General features: G+C 35.9%; 1 protein-coding gene across 1 annotated transcript in view; it reads right to left on the bottom strand.

The window, feature by feature from the left end:
* Window positions 1–20,772, bottom strand: part of INTU (inturned planar cell polarity protein) — an 86,220-nt gene that overhangs the window by 41,382 nt on the left and 24,066 nt on the right. Inside the window, exons 3-5 of the mRNA XM_025385817.1 lie at window positions 14,194–14,279; window positions 7,988–8,191; window positions 2,122–2,240 (exon numbers count right to left, since the gene is read on the bottom strand). Coding sequence (XP_025241602.1) covers window positions 2,122–2,240; window positions 7,988–8,191; window positions 14,194–14,279 — 409 coding nt within the window. The remainder of the gene's footprint in view (window positions 1–2,121; window positions 2,241–7,987; window positions 8,192–14,193; window positions 14,280–20,772) is intronic.

Genomic DNA, 20,772 nt, shown 5'->3' with positions numbered 1-20,772 from the left:
TCTTGTTGAGTTGAGTTCGCTATATAGATTCTGGATATTAGTCACTTGGTGGATGTGCAATTTGCAAATATTTTCTCTCATTCTGAAGGCTATCTATTGACTCTGCACTATTTCTTTTGCTGTGTAGAAACTTTTCAGTTTAATTAAGTCCTACTTATGTATTTTTTGGTTTTGTTGCATTTGCTTCTGAGGTCTTACTCATGAATTATTTGCCTAGGCCAATATCCAGAAGAGTTTTTCCTAGGTTTTCTTCTAGCATTTTTATAGTGTAAATAGTGTCAGGAATTATACTTAAGTCTTTAATCTAACTTGAGTTCATTTTTGTATATGGTGAGAGAGATGGGTCCAGTTTCATTCTTTTGCATATGGCTATCCAACTTTCCCAGCACCATTTATTGATTAGGGTGTACTTTCCCCAGTGTATATTTTTGTCAACTTTGTCAAAGATCAATTGGCTATAGGCATGTGGCTTTATTTCTGTTTCTCTATTCTGTTCCATTGATCTATGTGTCTATTTTTATACCAGTAACATGCTGTTTTGGGTTACTATAGCCTTATAGTATAATTTGAAATCAGGTGATGTGATGCCTCTAAGTTTTGTTCTTTTTGCTGAGGACTGCTTTGGCTATTCAGGCTCTTTTTTGGTTCCATACCAATTTTAGGATTACACATGCACTTCAAATGGGTGAACTGTATCACTTATGTACTATATCTCAATAAAGATGTTTAAAAAATAAAGAGGCCTGCAATACGCTTTTATGAACCCAAATTGATAAACTAAATAGAGCCTCCAGTACTACTGTATTGAAAATAAACTAACAGTTTGTATATACAATATATTAAAGTCACATAAACATGACTTTCAATTAGTTAAAAAATAAAATTCTTCTTTCTATTGCCTTGTAGATTCTACCTCTTTTAAAATCATAGAAATGTCATTTCTACCTAAATATGGGAAAAAAAAGTTAAAGACTAGAAAATCCAATTTGATATTTTCTCAGTATTATGGAGGCTGTTGAAATTTGAGATAAAATTTTTTTGTAAAGTCTAAAATTGTTGAATATTAAAGAAGACAAATTGTTTATAATTCTTAGATTTATTTTATGGAAAAAAACACAAACCTAAAAGCTTTGAGCCTCTTCTTCCCATAAATTATGGCATTTCAATGTCAGGGCTTAATAAATCAATGGAATGGGTATTTGACTCTATAACTGACTATATTAAGAGTTCCAAATATAAAATTATTTGACATCAATTGGATGAATGGTGCTCATCCATCACTGAGTATCTACACTGATGATGAATGCATCTGTCCTATTTGTCTATTTTTGGTTTTGCTGCATTTGCTTTCGAGGTCTTAGTCATGAATTATTTGCCTAGACCAATGTACAGAAACATTTTTCCTAGGTTTTCCTCTAGCATTTTTATAGTGTCAAGTCTTACTTTTAAGCCTTTAACCTAAATCAAGTTAGATTAAAGGGACAAATGGGAGCTAAATAATGTGTACACATGGACATAGAGTGTGGAATAACAGATATTGGAGAGTTTTAAGGGTGGAAGGGTAGGGAAATTCACTGATTATGAATAGCCCTCCTAAAGAACATTCTGTATTTTTCTATCATTGTTGTAAGAACAGAGTATGTCCTAACTATATGACCAATTTTGGTGTTCAGTCATTCTTGCCAATTCTGTTTGCCATAAAGGTATTGCCTAGGAAGTTAACAATCAAGATAGAAACATGAAAAAGCTGAGATTCATAATAATGCCATGCTTAAAAGATACACCTTCATGAAGAAATAATAAATATAGGCCCAACTGTTATTTAAAATGTGCCAAAACACCCAGATCTACAGCTGCATTGAGAACCTACACTTCAAATAGATGATTGGTAGAAATAACTTAGATGAAGCAAAAATCTGCAGACATTCTGTAGATCTCGTTATCTATAATGTATAGATATATACATGTATGTACATAGATTATGGACTATAATGTATATAATACATATATTGTAGATACAAGTATACTTGTATAACAGATACTTGTTTCAGCGTTTTATTTGTCAGGGTGAAATAAAAGAACTTGAAAAAAACAGAATTAAAGCCAAATAAAAATTATTACCTAGTAACTTGTGTCCCAGTTACGTTTTCCAGCATGTCACAGAGTGTGAGAAAAATCCCTCTCACACTTTTAAGTTTCTGAGATGCTTCAGACATTGGATAATGATAAAGAATTTCCTGCTGTTAAATGAAACAAATGATCAAACCACCCAATTTTCCAACCGGTATCTTTGTCAGGGAAAGTTCAAACTTTGTATTAAGAAAAGAACAAAAAATGAATCCTTTCAGCTTCAGTGGGAGTTTTATTCAAACAGAAGGGGAGAACTATGCTTGGAATTTTAACACATTAACTAGCATGTAAAATACTACACTTGAAAATAAGTTAGAGACTGCCAAAATTAGTCATAACAACAAATAATATACTAAGTAGGATACTAATTAATTTAAATTACAATTCATTTAAAATAGTTTTAAACTTTAATCTCTTTAATAGCAATTTGTAATACTCATATTTTATTATATTTTGTTAATAGTATACAGTTATTCTCGTCCCTGTGGTTACACAGCTACATAGGTACCACAAGTAACTATTAGGAGTCTTTAAATTTAATTACTTTTATACTATTTTTTAAAAGACAATATTCAACATTTTTGGTGAAATCATTAAATCCAAGCCAAGACAGCAATTAAACTTACAAAGTGAGAATACAGAACTAAATTATAATATAGATAATAAGAAAAAAGTGTCACAATATTATAAAACCTTATCTGTCAAATTTGAAACACTGTGTATGCCACAAACTAATCTGAATTCAAACTTGAAAAGAGCATATTTTATTTTAAAACATGGAAAATACTAGATGTACAAGATAATTCACAAAACGCCTTATGTTTTTCTATTTTCGAGAAGAGCATGTCTCAGGAAACAGTTTTTACAAAATAAAATGACAAATTTCAAAATCAGGATGTGCACTGTCTCAATACTGTCATACAAAGAGATGCACCATTCTGTACCTCATTTTTTGTTGTTACTTAAAGCAACATTTATTTCTCTCACAAGGAAAATTAAAAGCAGGCAAAATGAAAATGTTAAGATAGAAACCATGAAGAATTCAGAGTGGCTTCCAGTTGCCCTGTTTAATGACTGTATCCATAAATATTAATATTGCCACTATTGAAAACCCAAGCTCCTTAAATAGTACCATATATTTTCTCTGGTTCTCTATCTCTCTAACGAGTATTACATATCTTGCTGTGGTCTCACTATACAATAAATAATTACATGATACAGTCTCCATGTCTTGCCAACTTTTACATTATGACAAATATAAATAAATCGGAGACATCTGCTTTTTATACTTAGTAAGCACATTCAATATATGCAAATTACTATAGAATATGCTGGTCAAATACACTCTGCCTAACAACTAAAATTTTATTGCAGTAATTCTAATCTAAAAAAGTTACAAAACATTATTTTATATCTAGAAATTAAGTTAAATATCAGTTAAGAGCTTCTGTTGTCTACTTAACAGATTTAAATCTTGGCCAATAAGTAATTTTATTGTATTTAGCCAAAATACCATACACTACTTTAAACAAAAAAAACCTCATATACTCTTTGAATAGTTTTTCGAAATCTCCAAGCTTATGGTCTTTACATTTTGAAACCTTCTAACTTAAAGAAGATAAGCTTTTATCAAATATGTAACTCACAGAAAACCTTGTGACACGTAAAATGACCTTATGAGATTTTATTATAAATTAAGTCATACCAGTCAAAAAAGGTCATTTGAGAAGGTCTCTATTCCAATCATAAAAGCCTCACTATTAAAGACCTGGCAAGCTCTACGGTTCTTAACCAATTTAATTACCTGCATTTTTAAGCACTTATTAGTAGCATGCATTTGCAGCAGCTTCCACTCTGTTCAATAAGAATAAAAGCCTCTCTTAATTACAATGTTGATACAGGGCTGGCAACAGACAGAAACCTGTTCTTTTGAGAAACATCTACACACTTTCCCATGGAAAGAAAGGCAAGGATGACAAAAGGTCTTAGCAGTATCTTACTCCAAAATGACTTAGAAGATTCAGGATGTTATCGTCCCGGAAATTTGTTGTATGTTTTATATAACAAATGCTTAAATATTTCATTTGTTTTAAAAATATAAAGGATCAGTACTACACACAAGAAATTAGAATTATTAACTCTAGGTCTGTATGTATTTTTTTTTTTTTTTAATTTATGTTTTGAGACGGAGTCTCGCTGTGTCGCCCAGGCTGGAGTGCAGTGGCTGGATCTCAGCTCACTACAAGCTCCGCCTTCCGGGTTCACGCCATTCTCCTGCCTCAGCCTCCCGAGTAGCTGCGACTACAGGCGCCCGCCACCACGCCCGGCTTTTTTGTATTTTTAGTAGAGACGGGGTTTCACCCTGTTAGCCAGGATGGTCTCGATCTCCTGACCTCGTGATCCGCCCGCCTCGGCCCCCCAGAGTGCTGGGATTACAGGCGTGAGCCACCGCGCCCGGCCAGGTCTGTATTTTTCAGAACACAGAAATAACAAAAATGTGTTTAAGTAAATTTCTTCTTTGCCATTTTGATTATTCACTAAATTTTGATATATGAAGCAACACAAGGAAATGAATCCTTTTGGATAAAATAGCTTTAGCATTGAGAATACAGACTTGAAGGATTTCAAAAAGAAAGAGATACAGATTAGTTAAAAACCTTTTAAATCTCACTTCTGTGGAAAGTATTATGTTTGACTAGATGCTCTGAGAGACCCTTTCGTTGTAAAACTAGATCCATGGCCAGAACATACTTGTCAAATTGCTGACATGCAAGAAGCAGGGAGGTTTCCAAGGACAACCTTCCAACCTCCTCCATTACTGCAGAGCAAGTTAGGGCCTCTGCTGGGAGTGTTGAGTGGTGGGCAGAAGGACAGAAGCAGGCCTGTCCTGAGGGCTGATTCCCATGACAGCTTCCATCAGGACACTGAGTACTGGGCTAGGAACAAGGTAGGTGAGCTGAGCCTAGAACCACTTTGTTAAGACCATACCCTCAAGTAAGACTGAAATATCCTAGGTCAGTGGCAAAAGCAGAAGAAACAAATTATCTCTGGAGGACAGCATCCCCTCATTAGAACGACAAGACTCCCAAAGATAACATCAAGCAATAAATTTAGTCAAAGATCCCTAAGGACATAAGAAGGCAAGCCATTGCAAGTGAAAACCTTGTGACACGTGAGAATCCTCTCAGGACTAGAGCTTGTAGAATGGGCAGATACAGAATATAGAGTCTACAAGTTTAGAGTTACAAAGATGAGCAAGCAACAAAAGACCCCCAGGAATATCATGGCAGATTTGAAATGATGATTAAACACTTTTCAGAAACTTCTAAAAATAAATATGTAATTGTTTAAATACAAAACGCAATGGAGAGATTAAACAACAGTTGGGGCATAGAAGAAGTAAAAAGCTGAACAAACACTAGAAAAGGCACATTCCTTACAAAGGAATGACAGACTGACAGTAGACTTCTTAAGAGCAATAATGGAGGTCAAAAGACAAAGGGATACTATCTTCAAATAGATTAGAGAAAATAACTATCTACCTAGGTGGCACAAGCAACTTACGTATTCACTTGATCTTCTTCCTGGCCACACAGGAAGGCTACATTTCTTACTTCCTTGCATATGGATAGACCATGTGACTAATTCTACCCAATGGAACATGAGCAGAAATGATGTTACTTCTTTCAAGTCAGGTCTCCAAAATGTCCCATGTGATACTGCCTGCCTTCTCTCTTCTCTCATTGGTCAATTAGATGCAAAGGATCTAATAGAGGACTCCTAAGCCCTTGGGAATAATAGGAACACTAGAAGAAAGGCTGGAGTCACTGAGCCACATGACCAGGAATAGTTAAATGAAATGAGATCTAAACTTTCATCATGTTAAGCCACTGAGACATTAGGATTGTTTGTTATAGCAAGTAGCCTACCCAAATGAATACAATCTAGAATTATCAAGCTACCTTTCAAGAAGAGGTAAAAGAAGCCATCATCAGATAAATAACAACAAAAAGAATTGATCACCAACACACTTTCACTAAAAAGACATGTTTAAAATATATGTTTTAGGAAGAAAATAATGATCCAATAAGGACAGTCTCTGATGTAAGAGGATGATGAATAAAGAAAATATGAGGCACAATTGTAAATTTAAGCTAGGTAAAGCTGTATGAAATATATAATATTTATATTAAAAACAAACATACAAATATATATAATTATAGTTATACATTTTATAATACATCATTTATATATTGTATAATATATACTTAATTTATAAATTTTATGGTGTACAAAATGTTATAATAATTAGTAGTTATAATTATAGATGATGGAGAAAAGAGATAGCACTAAAATATTGATGACAATAGCACATAAGTAAAGAGAAGGGTAACTGAAGCTAAGGTGTATTAAGGGGTTTGAATTATTTGAAAAGGGGTTAAAATAGTGTTTCACTTTAGAATCCGTTAAGACAAATATCATAAATTAACTGTAATCATTTAAAAAACAGAAAGAGTATATAGCAAAAATAATGACACAAGCAACCAAAAATAGATAAGAAAAATATCACAGAAAAAGCAATTCCAGTAGAAATTTTCAAATAAGGTAGCAGAAATGAATTCAAATATATCAGTAATCTCTATAAATGGACCCACTGAGTTTGTTAGAAGAGAGAGACTGCCAGATTGGAAATAGGCTGTGTGTAAAAGACATGTCACATACATAAAGACACGGACTGAGAAAAAGAAAGAAAAAAATTCAAATACTTATAAAATAAAGCTGTATGATATTAAATATTATTTTTAAAATGTTAATGTTAAAAAAGGACTTTAAGACAGAAACAAACTAGGGTGGAGAGGATCATATCATGAGGTCAAAAAGTTCAGTTCTCCAGGAAGATTTAATAATTCTAAACATTAATGCACATAACAAAATTGTCTCAAAATATATAAAGCATAAATATTTAGAACTGGAGGGAAAAATGGACAAATCCTCATCAGAGGGGGAGATTTCTATATCTTTCTTAATTATGAATAGGCAAAGCAGACAAGAAACCAATAAAAGATAAAACTTGACAAAACAATTAACAGACTCAAAACATTGATGTTGAAAGGTAACCTGGTATCAAAGAAAGGGCACAGAATTTGGAAACACTTCAGCTTAAATAGAAATTGTCAGTTACTAGCTATGTGAACTTAAACATTGTACTTATCTTTACTAGGATTATTTCCTTTACCTGCAAATAAAAATACCCAATATCTGATATTATGCTAGACAAAAAGTAGGTGTTCAATAAACATTGAAAATGAATTTTAAAAACATGTAAAATATAAAAACTATTGACAACCTATGTAAGAAAGTTAATGCTACACCCCCCTGCATTAAAAGCTATTAACAGAAGGAGGGGATTGACTGTAACAGGGCACAGAGGAAATTTTTTGAGGTGACAAAAATGTCCCATATCATGATTGTGATACTGCTTACAAAAGTATAATATATTTGTCAAAACTCATCAAACTGTATACTTAAAATTGTTGAATTTTATTATGTATAAGTAATACTTCAATGAAACATATCAAAAAGAGCTAAAAAGACCTTAGCTTCTAAGTTAAAACATACTGTAACAATACCTTCCTCTTTTTTCTTTTCCTACAGAAATAACTGAATAATTTGTTTTCATTTTAAAAACATTTGTGGTATGAAATATTCATATCTATAATAGAGTATTAGATACACAATTTTAAAGAACAATAGTTAATTCATTTTTGTCTCTTCCTTAAATCAAATATACTCACTATTCACTGGGAATACAATAAAAGGTCCTTACTTTTTCCTTTGGACTTTTGAGGACACTCACCTCTTCCTTTGAGGTTTCTGAGTCGAGCTGTAGTGTGAGATACATAATGATATGAGGAGTGTTTAGGCTACTCTGCTGGATACCTTCAACCTCTTCTCCCCAGAGAAGCTTGACTAAATCACTTGTGTTCGATTGTGTCTTTTTCTGTGTTGGTTGGGATGTCTCCTTTTTCACAGCATATGCATTTTCAAATGTCAGTTTCACCTTTAAAAATTAAAACAATGTGTTGATTTTTCAACAAGGGAAAATCAGCTGCAATTTTCACAATGAAGGATCTGTCGATGCACATACACCCAGGTATGTACAGTACGTATAAATCATCCCAGAGTGAGGGCTCCTGATGGCTGGGGCTGCATATTCTATTTATATTTGTATCTTCAGCTCCTAGGAGAGTGTCTGATACATAGTACCACAAATATTTATTGAATGAGAATGTATAATGTTCTGTATAAAAATTCATTTAATCAAACATAATCATTGCAGTCTAAATTGTTGACTATAAAAATAAGACAGGCCATCAAAAACCAGAAATTAGTATGATCTGATAGTGCAAAAAGAATAACATCACAATATGAATGCTGACAGCACAGGCTCATCTGGGAAGATAGAAGGAAGAGATTCAGCATTAAGAGTGACTTCACACAACAGAGTTAACTCTCCTTTCAAATAAGGCGGTATTTCAAATATTCTTCTCTTAGACATTCTTTCTGGTTCTTTAAAACAAAGGCCAAGGAGAGTAAACGCTATCAATATGCTAGATCTTAGAGCAACATGGCTCTAAGAAGATTATCAATTTTATTAAGACAGTTTTAATTTCATGGCCTGATGTTAAGACTGGTAAGAGTCCAGAATGTGGCCATTTACCACAGGTATGGAAAGGTAGCCTCCACTTCTCAATTACCTAATGGTCTGGTACTGGTCCGTGGCCTGGGGGTTGGGGACCCCTGGTGTAAGAGGATGTCCTTATTCTTAGGAGATACATGCCAAAGGACTTAGGGATGAAGTATTAAAATTACCTATCCTTGGAAAAGGAAATATTTGTCTAGATACCAACTGGTCAAAGATAACTCGTTCATTTCAAAGAAGTACCAAAATTGGATAGCCACACATAGAAGAATGAAACTCTATCTCTCACTGTATACAAAAATTAACTTAAGATGGATTAAAGACTTAAATCTAAGACCTGAAACCATAACAATTCTAGAAGAAAACGTACTCTTTGGACACTGGCATAGGCAAAGAATTTACGACTAAGACTCCAAAAGCAAATGCAACAAAAATGAAAATAAATAAATGGGACCCAATTAAACTAAAAAGCTTTTGCACAGCAGAAGAAATAATCAACAGAGTAAACAACCTACAGGATGGGAGAAAATAGTTGCAAACTATGCATCTGACAAAAAACTAATATTCAGAATCTCTAAATAACTCAAAGAAATCAACAAGAAAAAAGTAATCCCATTAAAAAGTGGGCAAATGACTTGAATAGACATTTCTCAAAAGAAGATATACAAATGGTCAACAAACATGAAAAAATGCTCAACATGACTAATCATCAGGGAAATGCAAGTTAAAATAAAATGAGGTACCACCTTACCCCAACTAGAATGGACATTATTAAAAAGTCAGAAAACAACAGATGGAGCAGACGTGGTGAAAAGGGAACGCTTATGCCCTGCTGTTGGGAATGTAAATTAGTACAACCTCTATGGAAAACAGTATGAAGACTTCTAAAAGAACTAAAAGCAGATCTATTATTAGATCCAGCAACCCCACTAGTGGGTATCTACCCCGAATTCCTTTATCTAGAATGAGGATTTAGAAGTACCCAAAAGAAAGTATATGGGAGCCTTTGGTGGTATTCTCTGGAAATGTGAGAACTCTTTGGGGAATTCCTGAGTACAGACTTTGTGACAGATAGATGGGGGCTCTGAAGATTGTCCCCTGGCATCGGGCTTTAGGAAGGAGCTCTGAGTGAAGATGTGTGAGCAGTATGGAAGGGGAGAAATCAGATCAGAGGGAGCATGAGATGAGTCACATCCTAGGGCAGCAGGTGTCGCAGAGATGCAGCTGGAGTGTCTATGAGACTTGTGCATAAGCAGTGGTGACAAGAAAGCGGGTCCTCAGAGAAAGAAACGCATCTCAGAACAGGGAAGGCGTCTTTCCCAGCTGAGATTCTTATGGGTGGAGAGGTCAAAAGATAGGGTGCAATCTACCAAAAATAAAAAAGGGAAATTTTTAAGTCCACCAAAAATAGACTTAAAAATTCACTAATTTTCTTCAGGCAGCAGCAACAACCTCAAATTTACGACTGGTTTGCTATGCTTGGTGAAAAACAACATACTTGAAAACTACTGTTATACATGGCAAACAACATCATTTCTTTTCTGTGGTGCAAGGATCTTTTTGTCTCACCACGACAAAAACTCTAACACACACCACCGAACCATCCATTAAAATTCCTTAAGGAACTATTTCAGCCACCATTCTTCTGATTTAAGTAAAGTTGGCTTCATGATACAAATAAAGTTATACTCTAAAAAGACATTTTTAAAAACTAACATGTTAAGTAGCTACAAATGTCAGGAAATCGGGTTGCCTTGATAAAATGGTAAAGGGTGAGACAGATAACCAAATTAAGAGTTAAGTGCTATTTTAAAAAACAGGTTGATATACATAAATATTAGGGATATTATGTGTTTTATAGGGAAAAACTTTTATTAAATGATACTTAATGTAAGTTAGTTTATTAAATGATACTTATAAAGGGTTTTCTCTTATTACTCGGTGAGACTTTAACCTGGTCAAGGTTCAGGATCCTTCGTGTCCTATGTCCCTCTTCTTTGTGCAGTTTGCCCAGCCTTTCCTCAGACCCAAGGAAGCACTCTCTATGACTCATCACTTCCAAAGTCTTGTCGCTTTGTCTTTTCTTTCTACTTCAGTCTTTAGCCTATCCTATTTAAAAAGCAATGTCTCTTCCAAACAAAGAAATCATCTACCAAACAAAGAAATCCTCTGATTCCCCTTTAGCTACCATCCTCTTCACAGATGGGACCTGGGGAGGCTGTCAGAATTTCCAGCAGCTGCAGAAGCTGACCAGTCTCTCACCTCTGCCTCAGTCTGCACTGTCTCTCCCATCATCTACACTGCTCTCTGCATGTCTTATCCTTTCCCTGTTGGCTAACAGCTGGCAGATGCTTTCAGTACTCCTTAGTCAAAATTCTGAGGGAATTGAGTCTGACTGGCTTAGCAGATAATCTCTCCTCCATCCTCTTCTCTTGTTGGGCCACCTCACTGAGTGACTGAAGACAAAACTTGGAAGGCTTCTTGGACTTCTCTCTATCCTGTAGACAGTATTGTCCTCTTTCCTTCCTCTCTATCTTAAATCTAATCTCCTCCTCCATCCCCGGTCAGCATGTTGCTCAGGCCTTTATCATCTCTCTTCTGGACTACTGCAAAACCAACCACCTGGTTTCCTGACCTCCAGTCTTGCATATGCTTCCCCGATCCAGAGTGAAATATTCCTAAAATGCAAATCTGATTTGCATATAAGTCCTGCACTTTAAAATGTTGATATAAATGGTTACTTCTGGGTTCTTAGATTTACAAATATCTAAAACATTTTACTAGTTTGTTTTCTAATTTTTCCACAGTATATGTATCATTTCTGTGTAACAAGGAAATAATAAAAGTTAAAACATTCCACTCAAGAATCATCTCCTTTAAGAAGCCTTTGCCCCCTCCTTCAGGCCTAAGAACTACCTGAGAGAGAAGAGTCCAAGACTAATAATCTTCAGGCTCTTCTCCTAGAAAAGCAGTTAGGATCCTCCAAAGCTCTAAAAAAGCCAGCTATGGCCCAGAGCTAAATGAAATCAGTCTTGGTCTTCTGCAAAATTTGGACCTAAGCTCCCAGATAAAAAGACAGGGGAGGAGATGATGTACTACATGCATGATTATGTACCTGTTAAATAAATGAGAGCACAGAGCTGCAGAAACGGATCAGAGTCACAAAAATCAGCAATTAGATGAGTATTTTAACCTTTGTTCTTGTTATTTAAATTTTTGAAAACCTCTTTTTTAAATCAACATTTTATTTTAGAAATTTTGAAACTACAGAAAAGTTGTAAGAAGAGTACAATGATTGCCCATAATCCCACATCTAATGGCACTATTGTTAACATTTTGTCACATTTGCTTCATTTTGTCTCTTCTCTCTGGTCTTCCTTTCCTTTCCTTTCCTTCCATACTCCTCCCTTCTCTATATGTATTTTTAAGTTTCTTGGCTGAACCATTTGAAAATTATTTGCAGGTATCTTAATACATTGTTCCTAAGTACTTTAGCAGGTCTCTCCTAAGGATAAGGGCATCTTCTTACACCAGGGGGCGTCAACCTCAGGCCACGGACAGGTATCAGAACCATTAGGAACCAGGTGGGATAGCAGGAGGTGAGTGGCCAGTGAGTGAAGCTTCATCCATATTTATAGCCACTTCCCATCATTCACATTACCACCTGAGCTCTACCTCCTGTCAGATCAGTGGTGACATTAGATTCTACCAGCAGCACAAAATCTATTGGGAACTGTGCATGTGGGGGATCTAGGCTGTGCACTCCTTATGATAATCTAATGCGTGATCATCTGTCACTGTCTCCTGTCACCCCCAGATAGGACCATCTAGTTGCAGGAAGACAAGCTCAGGGTTCCCACTGATTCTACATTATGGTGAGTTGTATAATTATTTCATAATAATAGAAATAAAGTATATAATAAATGTATACCTGACTACTCTTGCATGTTTAAAAAGGATGGGTTAATTGTGGATGGAACTGGTCCAAAATATGTCAATCCTTATTTCTTTCTCTCCCTTTTTCTTCTGCTAAGTGTGCACAGCTGAATTTGCAAAGGTTAATTAAATATAAGTATAATGTGATTCTGCTGTAAACATAACTTTTCATATTTTTGAAGAAGAAGAGACATGATTGAACTCTGGTAATACTTGAAGCACACCTGCAACCAACATAAGAAGAAAAGGGGATCCCTCACTCAGGGATAATACATAGCACTTTATTTCTATCATTATTATAATACATTGTAATATACAATGAAATAATTATACAATTCACCATAATGTAGAATCAGTGGGAACGCTGAATTTGTTTTCCTGCAACTAGATGGTCCCATCTGGGGGTGATGGGAGACAGTGACAAATCATCAGGCATTAGATTATCATAAGGAGCATAGAACCTAGATCCCTTCCTTGCATGCACAGTTCACAATAGGGTTCGTGCTCCTAGGAGAATCTAATGCCACCGCTGATCTAACAGGAGGTGGAGCTCAGACACTAATGTGAGCGATGGGGAGCAGCTGTAAATACAGATGAAGCTTTGCTCACTTGCCCACTGCTTACTTCCTGCTATGGAGTCCAGTTCCTAATAGACCATGAACCACTACCAGTCCATGGCCCAGGGTTTGGGGACCCCTGCTCTAACCCATATAAAGCATATAATCTTCCCTATGCCCCCAAAAACAGAACACTAATTCCTGATGCTATCTAGAACAGAATATTCATGGTATACTCTGTTACCAAAAGGTATAGCACTTGCAAAATAACCCTAATAACCGAAAAATGTCATTTACGATACACAATGTCAATGTTTAGGGTATCAAAATGACTTTTTATGCAATAAATTTATTTCTATCTACAAGGATTGAAAAATAATTCGTTAAGTAGCCAAACAAAAGTCCAGGAGAAAAGTTTAATTAAATGACCAAAAAAAAAAAAAATCAAGAAACTTGTATAATTTGTTTTTAAAATAAAATCACATTGGAAAAAAAACTTTATGGCAACAGTGATCTTAGTAAGTCGAGAACAGAAAACTCCATGACTATTTAAAATGACTATTCTAGGAACTAGATTATCACAAGCATATATGGTAGTTATAATGGGAAGTTTATAATTATATATGTTTTCATTACTGTTGCTGTTACTGCTTTACGTAGAATTTTATTTGCAGATATTTTTCTCTCTTTTTAGAATAATCTCCGAAAGCTGATAACATTAGCAAGAGCTAAATTTTCTTAAATAGCCAATTACCAATGTAACTCATCCATTATACGTGATACTTTTCAGAAGCTTAAAAAGGAAAATAGTGCAGGATATATTTATTTTATGTAACATCATAAAATATAGAAAAAGAATGTCCATACCTGCATAGGTCCAGGAATGCAAGACAGAACCCTCTCGATGTTTTCAGTAGTAACATCAACATCATTCACAGCAACAAGGACATCACCTGAAACCAGAATAACAATAAAAGATAGTTTTATTAATATCCAAAAACCATAAAGGTCTAGAATTGGAACATTAAACAGCTACTCTGACCTCCTCAAAGTTCAGTGAGAAATGTGGCACAGACAAGCAGGAACTTGTCCAAGTTTATACAGCTCATTGGTGGCAGGGCTCATCTCCTAACTTTACTCCTCTTAATCTATGATACTGCCCACCATTACACCATAAATAATACAACCTATGAATATTTAAAAAGATAAATATTTTTATTCTTGACGCAAGTGGGAGAATTACGTAAATCCAAAGAACAAATGGAAAATTTGTAGCATGAACCAAATACTGTACTTGACAAAACTGAATCTAACCACTTACACCCACAGTAAAAACAAAACAAAACAAAACAAAAAACAAAACAAAACAAAAACCCAGCTGAAATTCTAATTAAATCCATGTGGCACATCATAACACAATATGCTATGGTATTCACTTCTGTTACTGATCTATGTCTATACACAGTTCTTTGCTTCAAAGACCCCAACCATATCAAAATACACTGCATGTTTGGTAAAAATGTCCTTTTCCATGTACTTAAAAAAATGTGTATGTTTTCCAAATCTGACAATAAAATAAAGATCAGTGTTGAAATAGAAACTTACTTTCAGAACATAACTAAAGATACTATCAAAATACCAGTGAGCTACATTATTAGAAATATAGACATACCAAAGTTATTTTTCTCATCATTCCTAAGTATATTATTAGGAAATTGATGAAATAATTCATATTCATCAATTCACTTAACAAATATTTACTGAGCACTTACTGTGTGCCAGGCACTGCTCTAAGCACTAGAGACAAAGAACTGAACAAAGACAAAATCTCTACCCTCGGGGAGCTTAATATTCTTTGGGGAAGATGGATAATAAACATGTATAAAAGTTGAGCACCCCAAATCCAAAAATTGAAAACCCAAAATGCTCCAAAATTCAAAATATTTTGAGCATCAATCTGACCATCAAAGGAAATGTTCATTGGAGCATTTTGGATTTGGGATTGTCAGACTTGGGATGCTCAACAGGTAAATATAATGCAATATTCCAAAAAAGAAAAAAAAAAATTCGGAAGCACTTCCGGTTCCAGGTATTTCGAATAAGGAGTACTCAACCTGTATATGTAGAATTGTGTTGGTAGACAATTCTTCATGAGTCTCATGTTTCTGTACATCTTACAGGCCGAGGCATTGAGAGTCTTTGTTCTAGACTGTCTTGTCTTTTCTTTTTCTTTTTTTTTTTATTATTATACTTTAAGTTCTAGGGTACATGTGCACAACATGCAGGTTTGTTACATATGTATACATGTGCCATGTTGGTGGGCTGCACCCATTAACTTGTCATTTGCATTAGGTATGTCTCCTAATACTATCCCTCCCCCCTGCCCCCGCCCCACAATAGGCCCCGCTGTGTGATGTTCCCCTTACTGTGTCCAAGTGATCTCACTGTTCAGTTCCCACCTATGAGTGAGAACATGTGGTGTTTGGTTTTCTGTTCTTGCAATAGTTTGCTGAGAATGATGGTTTCCAGCTGCATCTATGTCCCTACAAAGGACACAAATTCATCCCTTTTATGGCTGCATAGTATTCCATGGTGTATATGTGCCACATTTTCTTAATCCAGTCTGTCACTGATGGACATCTGGGTTGATTCCAAGTCTTTGCTAATTGTGAATAGTGCCACAATAAACATACGTGTGCATGTGTCTTTATAGCAGCATGATTTATTACCCTTTGGGTATATACCCAGTAATGGGGTGGCTGTGTCAAATGGTATTTCCAGTTCTAGATCCTTGAGGAATCGCCACACTGTTTTCCACAATGGTTGAACTAGTTTACAATCCCACCAACAGTGTAAAAGTGTTCCTATTTCTCCACATCCTCTCCAGCACCTGTTGTTTCCTGATTTTTTAATGATCGACATTCTAACTGTTGTGAGATGGTATCTCATTGTGGTTTTGATTTGCATTTCTCTGATGGCCAGTGATGATGAGCATTGTTTCATGTGTCTGTTGGCTGCATAAATGTCTTCTTTTGAGAAGTGTCTGTTCATATCCTTTGCCCACTTTTTGATGGGGTTGTTTTTTCTTGTAAATTTGTTTGAGTTCTTTGTAGGTTCTTGATATTAGCCCTTTGTCAGATGAGTAGATTGCAAAAATTTTCTCCCATTCTGTAGGTTGTCTGTTCACTCTGATGGTAGTTTCTTTTGCTGTGCAGAAGCTTTTTAGTTTAGTTATTTGTCAATTTTGTCAATTTTGGCTTTTGTTGCCATTGCTTTTAGTGTTTTAGACATGAAGTCCTTGCCTATGCCTATGTCATGACTGGTATTACCTAGGTTTTTTTCTAGGGTTTTTATGGTTTTAGGTCTAACATTTAAGTCTCTAATCCATCTTGAATTAATTTTCGTATAAGGAGTAAGGAAAGGATCCAGTTTCAGCTTTCTACTTATGGCTAGCCAATTTTCCCAGCACCATTTATTAAATAGGAATCCTTTCCCTATTTCTTGTTTTTGTCAGGTTTGTCAAAGATCAGATGGCTGTAGGTGTGTGGTATTATTTCTGAGGGCTCTGTTCTGTTCCATTGGTCTATATCTCTGTTTTGGTATCAGTACCATGCTGTTTTGGTTACTGTAGCCTTGTAGTATAGTTTGAAGTCAGGTAGTGTGATGCCTCCAGCTTTGTTCTTTTGGCTTAGGATTGATTTGGCAATGCGGGGTCTTTTTTCATTCCATATGAACTTTAAAGCAGTTTTTTTCCAATTCTGTGAAGAAAGTCATTGGTAGCTTAATGGGGATGGCACTGAATCCATAAATTACCTTGGGCAGTATGGCCATTTTCACGATATTGATTCCTCCTATCCATGAGCATGGTATTTTCTTCCATTTGTTTGTGTCCTCTGTTATTTCACTGAGCAGTGGTTTGTAGTTCTCCTTGAAGAGGTCCTTTACATCCCTTCTAATTTGGATTCCTAGGTATTTTATTCTCTTTGAAGCAATTGTGAATGGGAGTTCATTCATGACTTGGATCTCTGTTTGTCTGTTATTGGTGTATAAGAATGCTTGTGATTTTTGCACATCAATTTTCTATTCTGAGACTTTGCTGAAGTTGCTTTTCAGCTTAAGGAGATTTTGGGCTGAGATGATGGGGTTTTCTAAATATACAATCATGTCATCTGCAAACAGGGACAATTTGACTTCTTCTTTTCCTAATTGAATATCCCTTATTTCTTTTTCTAGCCTGATTGCCCTAGCCAGAACTTCCAACACTATGTTAAACAGGAGTGGTGAGAGAGGGCATCCCTGTCTTGTGCCAGTTTTCAAAGGGAATGCTTCCAGTTTTTGCCCATTCAGTATGATATTGGCTGTGGGTTTGTCATAAATAGCTCTTATTATTTTGAGATACGTTCCATCAATACCGAATTTATTGAGAGCTTTTAGCATGAAGGGCTGTTGAATTTTGTCAAAGGCCTTTTCTGCATCTATTGAGATAATCATGTGGTTTTTGTCTTTGGTTCTGTTTATATGCTGGATTACGTTTATTGCTTTGCGTATGTTGAACCAGCCTTGCATCCCAGGGATGAAGCCCACTTGATCATGGTGGATAAGCTTTTTGATGTGTTGCTGGATTCGGTTTGCCAGTATTTTATTGAGGATTTCTGTATCAATGTTCATCAGGGATATTGGTTTAAAATTCTCTTTTTTTGTTGTGTCTCTGCCAGGCTTTGGTATCAGGATGATGTTGGCCTCATAAAATGAGTAAGGGAGGATTCCCTCTTTTTCTATTGATTGGAATAGTTTCATAAGGAATGGTACCAGCTCCTCCTTGTACCTCTGGTAGAATTCGGCTCTGAATCCGTCTGGTCCTGGACTTTTTTCGGTTGGTAGGCTCTTAATTATTGCCTCAATTTCAGAGTCTGCTATTGGTCTATTCAGGGATTCAACTTCCTCCTGGTTTAGTCTTGGGAGAGTGTATGTGTCCAGGAATTTATCCATTTCTTCTAGGTTTTCTAGTTTATTTGCGTAGAGGTGTTTATAGTATTCTCTGATGGTAGTTTGTACTTCTGTGGGGTCGCTGGTGACATCCCCTTTATCATTTTTTATTGCGTCTATTTGATTCTTCTCTCTTTTCTTCTTTATTAGTCTTGCTAGCGGTCTATCAATTTTGTTGATATTTTCAAAAAACCAACTCCTGGATTCATTGATTTTTTGAAGGGTTTTTTTTGTGTCTCTATCTCCTTCAGTTCTGCTCTGATCTTAGTTATTTGTTGCCTTCTGCTGGCTTTTGAATGTGTTTGCTCTTGCTTCTCTAGTTCTTTTAATTGTGATGTTAGGGTGTCAGTTTTAGATCTTTCCTGCTTTCTCTTGTGGGCATTCAGTGCTATAAATTTCCCTATACAAACTACTTTAAATGTGTCTGGAGATCCTGGTATGTTGTATCTTTGTTCTCATTGGTTTCAAAGAACATCTTTATTTCTGCTTTCATTTCATTATGTACCCAGTAGTCATTCAGGAGCAGGCTGTTCAGTTTGCATGTAGTTGTGTGGTTTTGATTGAGTTTCCTGATCCTGAGGTCTAGTTTGATTGCACTGTGGTCTGAGAGACAGTTTGTTATAATTTCTATTCTTTTACATTTGCTGAGGAGTGCTTTACTTCCAACTATGTGTCAGTTTTGGAATAAGTGCAATGTGGTGCTGAGAAGAATGTATATTCTGTTGATTTGGGGTGGAGAATTCTGTAGATGTCTATTAGGTCCGCTTGGTGTAGAGTTGAGTTCAATTCTTGGATATCCTTGTTAACTTTCTGTCTCGTTGATCTGTCTAATGTTGACAGTGGGGTGTCAAAGTCTCCCATTATTATTGTATGGGAGTCTAAGTCTCTTTTTAAGTTTCTAAGGACTTTCTTCATGAATCTGGGTTGTCCTGTAATGGGTGCACTATATTTAGGATAGTTAGCTCTTCTTGTTGAATCGATCCCTTTACCATTATGTAATGGCCTTCTTTGTCTCTTTTGATCTTTGTTGGTTTAAAGTCTGTTTTATTAGAGACTCGGATTGCAACTCCTGCCTTTTTTTGTTTTCCATTTGCTTGGCAGATCTTCCTCCATCCCTTTATTTTGAGCCTATGTGTGTCTTTGCATGTGAGATGGGTCTCCTGAATACAGCAAACTGATGAGTCTTGACTCTTTATCCAATTTGCCAGTCTGTGTCTTTTAATTGGAGCATTTAGCCCATTTACATTTAAGGTTAATACTATGATGTGTGAAGTTGATCCTGCCATTATGATATTAGCTGGTTATTTTGCTCGTTAGTTGATGCAGTTTCTTCCTAGTATTGATGGTCTTTACAATTTGGCATGTTTTTGCAGTGGCTGGTACTGGTTGTTTCTTTCCATGTTTAGTGCTTCCTTCAGGATCTCTTGTAGGGCAGGACTGGTGGTGACAAAATCTCTCAGCATTTGCTTGTCTGTAAAGAATTTTATTTCTCCTTCACTCATGAAACTTAGTTTGGCTGGATATGAAATTCTGGGTTGAAAATTCTTTTCTTTAAGAATGTTGAATATTGACCCCCACTCTCTTCAGTCTTGTAGAGTTTCTGCTGAGAGATCTGCTGTTAGTCTGATGGGCTTCCCTTTGTGGGAAACCCAACCTTTCTCTCTGGCTGCCCTTAGCATTTTTCCTTCATTTCAGCTTTGGTGAATCTGACAATTACGTGTCTTGGAGTTGCTCTTCTCGAGGAGTATCTTTGTGGTGTTCCCTGTATTTCCTGAATTTGAATGTTGGCCTGCCTTGCTAGGTTGGGGAAGTTCTCCTGGATAATATCCTGAAGAGTGTTTTCCAACTTGGTTCCATTCTCCTCGTCACGTCAGGCACACCAATCAGACGTAGATTTGGTCTTTTCACATAATCCCATATTTCTTGGAGGCTTTGTTCATTTCTTTTGACTCTTTTTTCTCTACACTTCTCTTCTGGCTTCATTTCATTCATTTGATCTTCAATCACTGATACTCCTTCTTACAGTTGATCAAGTCGGTTACTGAAGCTTGTGCATTTGTCACGTAGTTCTCGTGTCATGGTTTTCATCTCTATCAGTTCGTTTATGGACTTCTCTGCATTGGTTGTTCTAGTTATCCATTCTTCCATTCCTTTTTCAAGGTTTTTAGTTTCTTTGCGCTGGGTACGTAGTTCCTCCTTTAGCTCTGAGAAGTTTGATCGACTGAAGCCTTCTTCTCTCAACTCATCAAAGTCATTCTCCATCCAGCTTTGATCCATTGCTGGCGATGAGCTACGTTCCTTTGGAGGGGGAGAGGCACTCCGATTTTTTCAATTTCTAGCTTTTCTGCCCTGCTTTTTCCCCATCTTTGTGGTTTTATCTGCCTTTGGTCTTTGATGATGGTGACGTACTGATGGGGTTTTGGTGTAGGTGTCCTTTCTGTTTGTTAGTTTCCTTCTAAC

The sequence above is a fragment of the Theropithecus gelada genome, chromosome 5 (assembly GCF_003255815.1).
Source record: "Theropithecus gelada isolate Dixy chromosome 5, Tgel_1.0, whole genome shotgun sequence".
Lineage (NCBI taxonomy): Eukaryota > Metazoa > Chordata > Mammalia > Primates > Cercopithecidae > Theropithecus > Theropithecus gelada.
Note: the sequence above shows the minus strand (reverse complement) of the source record. Positions and strands in the feature narration are given on the sequence as shown.